General features: G+C 40.6%; 1 protein-coding gene across 9 annotated transcripts in view; it reads right to left on the bottom strand.

The window, feature by feature from the left end:
* Positions 1-12,696, bottom strand: part of ccser2a (coiled-coil serine-rich protein 2a) — a 151,015-nt gene that overhangs the window by 28,720 nt on the left and 109,599 nt on the right. For 6 of the 9 annotated variants that reach the window (XM_061911621.1, XM_061911619.1, XM_061911618.1 and 3 more), the window contains one exon: positions 7,313-7,444. The exons of 1 other annotated variant lie outside the window; for it this stretch is intronic. In XM_061911621.1, the coding sequence (XP_061767605.1) occupies positions 7,313-7,444 (132 nt within the window). The remainder of the gene's footprint in view (positions 1-7,312; positions 7,445-12,696) is intronic. 2 more of the 9 variants (XM_061911622.1, XM_061911626.1) reach the window with 1 other exon arrangement.

Genomic DNA, 12,696 nt, shown 5'->3' with positions numbered 1-12,696 from the left:
ACAGACGCCATGTTTGAAAAGTGTATCACTTAACACACACACACACACACACACACACACACAACAAAAAGCTGCCATAACCCTGGAGGAACACTTTGTGTTGTGTTGAAACAATGTCACTCAATACTGGGAATATTCACTCCAAAACTATCACAAAATGTCGCAATTCAATAAGCATTTCTCATCCTATCATTAGGGCAACTTTAACATGCGTATGTTTGTATTATACTGTTGATCAATGCTCTATTTTTGATCCTGTTTCATATATAAGGTGCATTCAAGGAGTCATATTATTATTATTATTATGATTTGTAGTAAATGTAAAATACTTCCTAGTGGACTACATGACATGTCATGCTGCTTCTTTGCTCAAAATGTATTTCATCCATCCATTTATTTTATCAATCATCTTAATAATCTCAGTTGTCAAGGACTATCTTAACGATTAGTCAACTGTGAACATTTTAATCGCCAACTATCCATCCATCCATCCATTTTCTACCGCTTATTCCCTTTCGGGGTCGCGGGGGGCGCTGGCGCCTATCTCAGCTACAATCGGGCGGAAGGCGGGGTACACCCTGGACAAGTCGCCACCTCATCGCAGGGCCAACACAGATAGACAGACAACATTCACACTCACATTCACACACTAGGGCCAATTTTAGTGTTGCCAATCAACCTATCCCCAGGTGCATGTCTTTGGAAGTGGGAGGAAGCCGGAGTACCCGGAGGGAACCCACACATTCACGGGGAGAACATGCAAACTCCACACAGAAAGATCCTGAGCCTGGATTTGAACCAACTAATCGTCCACTATCTTAATGATTAGTCGACGACAAACATTTTGATCATCAACTATCTTAACGAACATTTTGATCGTCAACTAGTCATCGACTGCCTTAGTGATTAGTGGACTACGAACATTTTGATCGCCAACTAGTCATCGACTATCTTCAAGATTAGTCGACGACAAACATTTTGATCGTCGATTATCTTAACAATTAGTCAACTACGAACATTTGGATCGTCAACTAAAAATCGACTACCTTAACGATTAGTTGACGACAAACATTTTGATCGACGACTATCTTAACGATTAGTCGACTACGAACATTTTGATCGTCAACTAGTAATCGACTACCTTAAGAATTAGTTGACGACAAACATTTTAATTTACGACTATCTTAACGATTAGTCAACTACGAACATTTACATTGTCAACTAGTCATCGATTGCCTGAATGATTAGTCGACTACGAACATTTTGATCGCCAACTAGCCATCGACTATCTTCAAGATTAGTCGACGACAAACATTTTGATCGTCGATTATCTTAACAATTAGTCAACTACGAACATTTGGATCGTCAACTAAAAATCGACTACCTTAACGATTAGTTGACGACAAACATTTTGATCGACGACTATCTTAACGATTAGTCGACTACGAACATTTTGATCGTCAACTACTAATCGACTACCTTAACAATTAGTTGACGACAAACATTTTAATTGACGACTATCTTAACGATTAGTCAACTACGAACATTTACATTGTCAACTAGTCATCGATTCCCTGAATGATTAGTCGACTAAGAACATTTTGATCGCCAACTAGACATCGACTATCTTAAAGATTAGTCGACGACAAACATTTTGATCGCCAACTATACATCGACTATCTTAAAGATTAGTCGACGACAAACATTTTGATCGTCGACTATCTTAACAATTAGTCAACTACGAACATTTTGATCATTAACTAGTAATTGACTACCTTAACGATTAGTTGACGACAAACATTTTGATCATCGACTATCTTAACGATTAGTCAACTACGAACATTTACATTGTCAACTAGTCATTGATTGCCTGAATGATTAGTCGACTACGAACAATTTGATCGCCAACTATTTTAACAATTAGTCAACTACGAACATTTTCATTGTCAACTAGTCATTGATTGCCTTAACGATGAGTCGACTGTGAACATTTTAATCGTCAACAAGTCATTGATGACCTTAGCGATTAGTTGACGACAAACATTTTGATCATCAACTATCATAACGATTAGTCGACTGCAAACATTTTGATCGTCAACTATCTTAACGATTAGTAAACAACGAACATTTTCATTGTCAGCTAGTCATTGATTGCCTTAATGATTAGTCGACTACAAACATTTTGATCGCCAACTAGTCATCAATTCCCTTTATGATTAGTCGACTACGAGTATTTTGATCGCCAACTAGTCATCAATTGCCTTAATGATTAGTCGACTACGAATATTTTGATCGCCAACTAGTCGTCCACTATCTTAACGATTAGTCGACGACAAACATTTTGATCGACGACTATCTTAACGATTAGTCGACTGCGAACATTTTGATCGTCAACTAGTAATCGACTACCTTAACGATTAGTTGACGACAAACGTTTTAATTGACGACTATCTTAATTATCAGTGGACTGCGAACATTTTGATTGTCAAGTAGTCATCCACTATCTTACAAATTAGTCGACGACAAATATATTGATCGTCGACTATCTTAACGATTAGTCGACTGCGAACATTTTGATCGTCAACTAGTCATCGACTACCTTAATGATTAGTCGACTACGAACATTTTGATCGGCAAGTAGTCATTGACTATCTTAAAGATTAGTCGACGACAAACATTTTGATCCTCGACTATCTTAACAATTAGTCAACTACGAACATTTTGATCGTCAACTAGTAATCGACTATCTTAACGATTAGTTGACGAAAAACATTTTGATCATCGACTATCTTAACGATTAGTCAATTATGAACATTTTCATTTTCAACTAGTCATCGATTGCCTGAATGATTAGTCGACTACAAATATTTTGATCGCCAACTATCTTAACGATTAGTCAACTACGAACATTTTCATTGTCAACTAGTCATTGATTGCCTTAGCGATGAGTCGACTGTGAACATTTTAATCGTCAACTAGTCATCGATGACCCTTAACGATTAGTTGACGACAAACATTTTGATCATCGACTATCTTAACGATTAGTCGACTGCAAACATTTTGATCGTCAACTATCTTAACGATTAGTCAGCAACAAACATTTTCATTGTCAACTAGTCATCAATTGCCTTAATGATTAGTCGACTACAAACATTTTGATCGCCAACTAGTCATCAATTCCCTTACTGATTTGTCGACTACGAGTATTTTGATCGGCAACTTGTCATCAATTGCCTTAATGATTAATCGACTACGAAAATTTTGATCGCCAACTAGTCGTCCACTATCTTAACGATTAGTCGACGACAAACATTTTGATCGACGACTATCTTAACAATTAGTCAACTACGAACATTTTGATCATTAACTAGTAATTGACTACCTTAACGATTAGTTGACGAACAACATTTTGATCATCGACTATCTTAACAATTAGTCAACTATGAACATTTTCATTGTCAACTAGTCATCGATTGCCTTAATGATTAGTCGACTACAAACATTTTGATCGCCAACTATCTTAACGATTAGTCAACTACAAACATTTTCATTGTTTATTAGTCATCGATTGCCTTAACGATGAGTCGACTGTGAACATTTTAATCGTCAACTAGTCATCGATGACCTTAACGATTAGTTGACGACAAACATTTTGATCATCGACTATCTTAAGGATTAGTCGACTGCGAACATTTTGATCGTCAACTATCTTAACGATTAGTCAACAACGAACATTTTCATTGTCAACTAGTCAGCGATTCCCTTAATGATTAGTCGACTACGAACATTTTTATCGCCAACTAGCCATCAATTCCCTTAATGATTAGTCGACTACGAGTATTTTGATTGCCAACTAGTCATCAATTCCCTTAATGATTACTCGAATATGAACATTTTTAACACCAACTAGTCGTCCACTACCCTAACGATTAGTCAACAACAAACATTTTGATCGACAACTATCTTAACTATTAGTCGACTGCGAACATTTTGATCGTTAACTAGTAATCAACTACCTTAACGATTAGTTGACGACAAACATTTTAGTTGACGACTATCTTAACGATTAGTAGACTGCGAACATTTTGATCGTCAAATAGTCATCCACTATCTTAACAATTAGTCGACGACAAATATTTTGATCGTCAACTATCTTAACGATTAGTCAACTGCGAACATTTTGATCGTCAACTAGTCATCGACTACCTTAATGATTAGTCGACTACGAACATTTTGATCGCCAACTAGTCATCGACTATCTTAAAGATTAGTTGACGACAAACATTTTGATCGTCGACTATCTTAACAATTAGTCAACTACGAACATTTTGATCGTCAACTAGTAATCGACTACCTTAACGATTAGTTGACGAAAAATATTTTGATCATCGACTATCTTAACGACTAGTCAATTATGAACATTTTCATTTTCAACTAGTCATCGATTGCCTTAATGATTAGTCGACAACAAATATTTTGATCGCCAACTATCTTAACGATTAGTCAACTACGAACATTTTCATTGTCAACTAGTCATTGATTGCCTTAACGATGAGTCGACTGTGAACATTTTAATCGTCAACTAGTCATCGATGACCCTTAACGATTAGTTGACGACAAACATTTTGATCATCGACTATCTTAACAATTAGTCGACTGCAAACATTTTGATCGTCAACTATCTTAACGATTAGTCAACAACAAACATTTTCATTGTCAACTAGTCATCAATTTCCTTAATGATTAGTCGACTACAAACATTTTGATCGCCAACTAGTCATCAATTCCCTTACTGATTTGTCTACTACGAGTATTTTGATCGCCAACTAGTCATCAATTGCCTTAATGATTAGTCGACTACGAATATTTTGATGGCCAACTAGTCGTCCACTATCTTAACGATTAGTCCACGACAAACATTTTGATCGACGACTATCTTAACGATTAGTCGACTGCGAACATTTTGATCGTCAACTAGTCATCGACTACCTTAACGGTTACTCAACGACAAACATTTTGATCGTCGACTATCTTAACGATTAGTCGACTACGAACATTTTGATTGTCAACTAGTAATCGACTACCTTAACGATAAGTTGACGCCAAACGTTTTAATTGACGACTATCTTAACGATTAGTCGACTGCGAACATTTTGATCGTCAACTAGTCAACCACTATCTTAACGATTAGTCGACGACAAGTATTTTGTTCATCGACTATCTTAACGAATAGTCAACTGCAAACATTTTGATCGTCAGCTATCTTAACGATTAATCAACAACGAACATTTTCATTGTCAACTAGTCATCGATTGCCTTAATGATAAGTCGACTACGAACATTTTGATCGCCAACTAGTCATCAATTCCCTTAATGATTAGTCGACTACGAGTATTTTGATCGGCAACTAGTCATCAATTGCCTTAATGATTAGTCGACTGCGAACATTTTGATCGTCAACTAGTCGTCCACTATCTTAACGATTAGTCGACGACAAACATTTTGATCAACGACTATCTTAACTATGAGTTGACTGCGAACATTTTGATCCTCAACTATCCATCCATCCATCCATTTTCTACCGCTTATTCCCTTTCGGGGTCGCGGGGGCGCTGGCGCCTATCTCAGCTACAATCGGGCGGAAGGCAGGGTACACCCTGGACAAGTCGCCACCTCATCACGGCCAACACAGATAGATAGACCTCAACTAGTCCTCAACAATTAGTTGACGACAAACATTTTATTTGACGACTATCTAAACGATTAGTCGACTGCAAAACATTTTGATCGCCAACCAGTCATCCACAATCTTCACGATTAGTCGACGACAAATATTTTGATCGTCGACTATCTCAACGATTAGTCGACTGCAAACATTTTGATCGTCAACTAGTCATCAACTGCCTTAATGATTAGTCGACAACGAACATTTTGATCGCCAACTAGTCATTGAATATCTTAATTAGTCAACTACAAACATTTTGATCGTTAACTAGTTATTGACTAACTTAAATATTAGTCGACTACAAACATTTTGATCGGCAACTAGTCATCAACTACTTTAACGATTAGTCGACTACAAACATTTTGATTATCAACTAGTCATGGACTATGTTAATGATTAGTCAACTACGAACATTTTGATCGTCAACTAGTCATCGACTAACTTAAGGATTAGTCAACTACGCCTTAATGCATGTATGTGTGTGTATATATATATATATATATATATATATATATATATATATATATATATATATATATATATATATATATATATATATATATATATATATATATATATATATATATATATATATGTGTGTGTGTGTATATACATATACATATATATGTATATATATACATGTGTAATATGTATGTGTATATACACGTGCATATGTGTATGTATATACATATATATATATATATATATATATATGTATATACATACACATATGCACGTGTATATACACATACATATTATTACACATGTATATGTATACATATATATGTATATATATGTATATATATATATATATATATATATATATATATATATATATACATATGTATATATATGTATATATATATGTATTTATATATATATTTATATATATATATATATATATATATATATATATATATGTGCGTATGTATATGTATGTATGTGTATATATGCATATATGTGCATATATATATATACAGTATATGTATATAAAGTATATTCTCATCTTTTTTACTATTTATATTACTAAATTATTGCGTATGCACTTTAGGGGATCTGCTCCAATTCCGTTGTTCTTTGAACCTGTGCACTGTATTAATGACAATAAATCTCTATTTTGCCTGAGGCTGAACCAATCAGTGGCCACGATATTAAACAGTGTGCTCTTGTCAGTTTGGTCTCATTTATACTACTTAAGTATGATATTGTTCATGCATTTTGCCATTTTATACTTCAAAGGCTTCATTCAGACCCCAAAAAATGTTGTGGAGTGTGCTTTAAGAGAAAAAAAAAGTAGTGTGGTGAGGAAGCCTGCCCGGTGCATCCCAGGCAGGCTGACTATGGAGGAAAGTCTCGGCTAAAATGATGGGCTTATTATAGAATTATAGCTCCATCACTCTTACACTCCCAACAACAACACCGGCCCCGGCTATTAAAAGCTCGAGGCGGAGTGACGGGGCAGCTGACAAGCCCGTAAAGCGTCCTCGGCGCTGGGAGGTCGTCGCCTCGCACGGCGGCCAAACAGGAAGTCAGACGAGTGACTCAGCTACTGAGTTTTGAAAAGAGAGAGAGAGAGAGAGAGCGCACCTGGGCGAGACTCACAGGGTGGCCGGGCGGTCTCCAGTGGGTCTGGGTGGCCTTGTCGTGACGCTGGTGGGCGGGCGGGCGCAGCAGCGAAGGCGCCCTCTGCTGGCGGCACTGGCACTGCACCGCGGCCGGCTGAGGAATGGGAATCAAACGGGAACATGAACGGTGGAATATTGGACTTCAACCTAAGTCATAATTAGCTGAGAGGCAAAGAATAATCTTTCAATCCAGTCGAAGCGAAGCAGTCTTTGGTGTTTTTGAAGCGCCTGTGCTAAATTATGCAGAGCCTGAAATCTCTTCATTGGATATGCTGCTACTTTTAACTGCGCACTCCTGTGCCAAGCTGGGGTCAAGTGGGAGTATTATGATGTTCAAACACAGCAGGGAACCGCCCACACACCACAGCCGTTGTACAGCCATCACTGGACTTTGTATCGCTCTAAAAAATGCATTTAAAAGTCCCATAGAGGGTTTACCGGTGCTAGTATAGTATGGCGGTACTAATAAATCAAAAACGGTACTACACTGCATTTGAAAAGTACCGCTTCACCATATTTTTGACTCAGTGGCCTAGTGGTTAGAGCAGGGGTCACCAACACGGTGCCCGCGGGCACCAGGTCGCCCGAAAAGACCAGATGAGTCGCCCGCTGGCCTATTCTAAAAAAAAAAAAGCTCAAATAGCAGCACTTACCAGTGAGCTGCTTCCATTTTTTTTAATTGTATTTATTTACTAGCAAGCTGGTCTCGCTTTGCTCGACATTTTTATTTCTAAGAGACAAAAGTCCAAGAAAATCCAAGAAAATATTTTGAATCGCATAATTAACACAGTATTCTGGACATCTGTGTTGCTGAATCTTTTGCAATTTGTTCAATTAATAATGGAGACGTCAAAGAAGAAAGATGTAGGTGGGAAGCGGTGTATTGCAGCCGCCTTTAGCAAAAAGAACACAGCCGGTGATTCATTGTTTACATTCCCAAAGGTGAAGCTTTACTATGGAACAGAGCGGTCAAGCGAACACCGGCAGGTTTCGGTGAGAAAATTGTGGTAATAAGTCGGCTCTTGCCGTAGACATGAGCTTAGCTTGCGTCGTTCATCGTGCACCTGACTGTCTTGCCTCCTCCGACCGGCCGCCCCCGAACGTGTAATCCTTCTACCGAGGAAGAGGGGGAAAAAAAGCTCAGCCCGGACCGACCGGCTGCCTTCGCTTCGCCCCGTCGAGAAACGTGGCTGCCCTCAGAGACACTGGTGGTCACCACACCCGTGGCCAAACCCCTCCAACTTTCAGGTACGACAGTATAATCTCACTACAACACTAGTAACACAATAAGCAGATAAGGGATTTTCCAGAATTACCCTAGTAAATGTGTCTAATAACATCTGAATCGCTCCCACTGCCCTGTCTTTTTTATTTTATTTTTTTTATTTTTTATCTAGTCTTTCACTCTGACTATCCTCATCCACAAATCCTCGCTCAAATTAATGGGCGAAAGCTGACGGTAAAGCTTTACTATGGAACAGAGAGGTCAAGCGAACATGGTTCCCTACCACATGTCAACCGGCAGGTTTCAGTGAGAAAATGGTGGTATTAAGTCGGCTCTTACCGTAGCTATGAGCGGAGAGCTTGCGTCGTGCCTCTTGCAGCTGCAGACTGTCTTGCCTCCTCCCACCGGCCGCCCCCGACCGTCGGATGCTTACACCGTGGAGGAGGGGGGGAAAAAAAATCTCAGCCCGGGTGCCTTGCCTCGTCGAGAAACGTGGCTTCCCTCGGAGACATTGGCGGTCACCACACCCGTGGCCACACCCCTCCAACTTTCAGGTACGACAGTATAATCTCACTACAACACTAGTAACACAATAAGCAGATAAGGGATTTTCCAGAATTACCCTAGTAAATGTGTCTAATAACATCTGAATCGCTCCCACTGCCCTGTCTTTTTTATTTTATTTTTTTTATTTTTTATCTAGTCTTTCACTCTGACTATCCTCATCCATGAATCTTTCATCCTCGCTCAAATTAATGGGCGAAAGCTGACGGTGAAGCTTTACTATGGAACAGAGAGGTCAAGCGAATATGGTTCCCTACCACATGTCAACCGGCAGGTTTCAGTGAGAAAATTGTGGTATTAAGTCGGCTCTTACCGTAGTTATGAGCGGAGAGCTTGCGTCGTGCCTCCTGCAGCTGCAGACTGTCTTGCCTCCTCCCACCGGCCGCCCCCGACCGTCGGATGATTACACCGTGGAGGAGGGGGGAAAAAAAAATCTCAGCCCGGCTGCCTTGCCTCGGCGAGAAACGTGGCTTCCCTCGGAGACATTGGCGGTGGCCACACCCCTCCGACTTTCAGGTACGACAGTATAATGTCACTACAACACTAGTAACACAATAAGCAGATAAGGGATTTTCCAGAATTATCCTAGTATATGTGTCTAATAACATCTGAATCGCTCCCACTGCCCTGTCTTTTTTATTTTATTTTTTTTATTCTTTATCTAGTCTTTCACTCTGACTATCCTCATCCACAAATCTTTCATCCTCGCTCAAATTAATGGGCGAAAGCTGACGGTAAAGCTTTACTATGGAACAGAGAGGTCAAGCGAACATGGTTCCCTACCACATGTCAACCGGCAGGTTTCAGTGCGAAAATGGTGGTATTAAGTCGGCTCTTACCGTAGTTATGAGCGGAGAGCTTGCGTCGTGCCTCTTGCAGCTGCAGACTGTCTTGCCCCCTCCCACCGGCCGCCCCCGACCGCCGGATGCTTACACCGTGGAGGAGGGGGAACAAAAAAAATCTCAGCCCGGCTGCCTTGCCTCGTCGAGAAACGTGGCTTCCCTCTGAGACATTGGCGGTGGCCACACCCCTCCGACTTTCAGGTACGACAGTATAATCTCACTACAACACTAGTAACACAATAAGCAGATAAGGGATTTTCCAGAATTATCCTAGTAAATGTGTCTAATAACATCTGAATCGCTCCCACTGCCCTGTCTTTTTTATTTTTTATCTAGTCTTTCACTCTGACTATCCTCATCCACAAATCTTTCATCCTCGCTCAAATTAATGGGGAAATCGTCGCTTTCTCGGTCCGAATCGCTCTAGCTGCTGGTGGCCATGATTGTAAACAATGTTCAGATGTGAGGAGCTCCACAACCCGTGACGTCACACGCACATCGTCTGCTACTTCCGGTACAGGCAAGGCTTTTTTTATCAGCGAGCAAAAGTGGCGAACTTTATCATCGATGTTCTCTACTAAATCCTTTCAGCAAAAAAATGGCAATATGGCGAAATGATCAAGTATGACACATAGAATGGACCTGCTATCCCCGTTTAAATAAGAAAATCTCACTTCAGTAGGACTTTAAGGATTAGTCGACTATGAACTTACAGTGTTTCCCACAGGTCGGGCATCTATTTCAGGGTATCTGCAGGTTTCAGCAAGTCAAATTGAAGTCTTATTAAGACCTTTTTAATGCCACCTTGAATGAAATTTAAGACCGAAAAATAATAATAAAACATCTCTAAATATAAGCCATGGTTGGGGATCCCACTGTACTACAACCTCAATGGCAATCAGTCAAGTTTACTTTTTGTATGTTTATTAATAAACCAACTGATAAGCACAGCTTATCAAAAATCTTGAGAGATCCAAAAACTTTGACGTCCAAAACAAACAAACCGACACCAAAGCCGGTAAAAACAATAACCGAGGTGAGGGTGAAAATAAATGACAGTTGGCCAATAATAGTGCAATAATAGTGCAATAATAGTGCAAAACAGTATTATAACATTAACAACTTCACGGTGGCAGAGGGGTTAGTGCGTCTGCCTCACAATACGAAGGTCCTGCAGTCCTGGGTTCAAATCCAGGCTCGGGATCTTTCTGTGTGGAGTTTGCATGTTCTCCCCGTGAATGCGTGGGTTCCCTCCGGGTACTCCGGCTTCCTCCCACTTCCAAAGACATGCACCTGGGGATAGGTTGATTGGCAACACTAAATTGGCCCTAGTGTGTGAATGTGAGTGTGAATGTTGTCCGTCTATCTGTGTTGGCCCTGCGATGAGGTGGCGACTTGTCCAGGGTGTACCCCGCCTTCCGCCCGATTGTAGCTGAGATAGGCGCCAGCGCCCCCCGCGACCCCAAAAAAGGGAACAAGCGGTAGAAAATGGATGGATGGATGGAACATTAACAACAAAAACACTCAAATGAGCCTCAGTTGAGCTTCAGCTGGCTGTTCTCATTCACGAGTTCTGCCTCTATTTTTTTCAGCTCACTCACTTTTTTCTTTGTATCTCTTGAAGAGATACAAAGAAAAAAATGAGTGAGCTGAAATCACTCACTTTTACTCAAAGACGTGCCGTAACTTTTACTCAAAAAAAAAAAAAACTGTCCCGACAATTTAAAACCATTGAGTACTGAATGTAAGACCATCCATCCATCCATTTTCTACCACTTATTCCCTTTCGGGGTCACGGGGGGCGCTGGCGCCTATCTCAGCTACAATCGGGCGGAAGGCGGGGTACACCCTGGACAAGTCGCCACCTCATCGCAGGGCCAACACAGATAGACAGACAACATTCACACTCACATTCACACACTAGGGCCCATTTAGTGTTGCCAATCAACCTATCCCCAGGTGCATGTCTTTGGAAGTGGGAGGAAGCCGGAGTACCCGGAGGGAACCCACGCATTCACGGGGAGAACATGCAAACTCCACACAGAAAGAACCCGAGCCTGGATTTGAACCCAGGACTGCAGGACCTTCGTATTGTGAGGCAGACGCACTAACCCCTCTGCCACCGTGAAGCCCATTGTAGGAATTTCTAATAAATGTAATACTTTTTAAGGCCTTAATTTTAGATACATGAATTTAAGACTTTTTAAGGATGGGGGGGGGGGGGGGGGGGTGTGAGGGGGGGGGGGGGGGGGTGAGGCAGCGGCGGCGATGACCAAGAAGAACGCGGAGTTGGAATATAATTACAACACTTTATGTACATATGTATATACATATTTATCAATCAATCAATCAATCAATGTTTACTTATATAGCCCTAAATCACTAGTGTCTCAAAGGGCTGCACAAACCACTACGACATCCTCGGTAGGGCCACATAAGGGCAAGGAAAACTCACACCCAGTGGGACATCGGTGACAATGATGACTATGAGAAACCTTGGAGAGGAGGAAAGCAATGGATGTCGAGCGGGTCTAACATGATACTGTGAAAGTTCAATCTATAATGGATCCGACACAGTCGCGAGAGTCCAGTCCAAAGCGGATCCGACACAGCAGCGAGAGTCCCGTTCACAGCGGAGCCAGCAGGAAACCATCCCAAGCGGAGGCAGATCAGCAGCGCAGAGATGTCCCCAGCCGATACACAGGCAAGCAGTAC

Source organism: Nerophis ophidion, linkage group LG09 (genome assembly GCF_033978795.1).
Source record: "Nerophis ophidion isolate RoL-2023_Sa linkage group LG09, RoL_Noph_v1.0, whole genome shotgun sequence".
In the NCBI taxonomy this organism is placed as follows: domain Eukaryota; kingdom Metazoa; phylum Chordata; class Actinopteri; order Syngnathiformes; family Syngnathidae; genus Nerophis; species Nerophis ophidion.
This window is presented reverse-complemented; position numbering and strand designations above follow the sequence as displayed.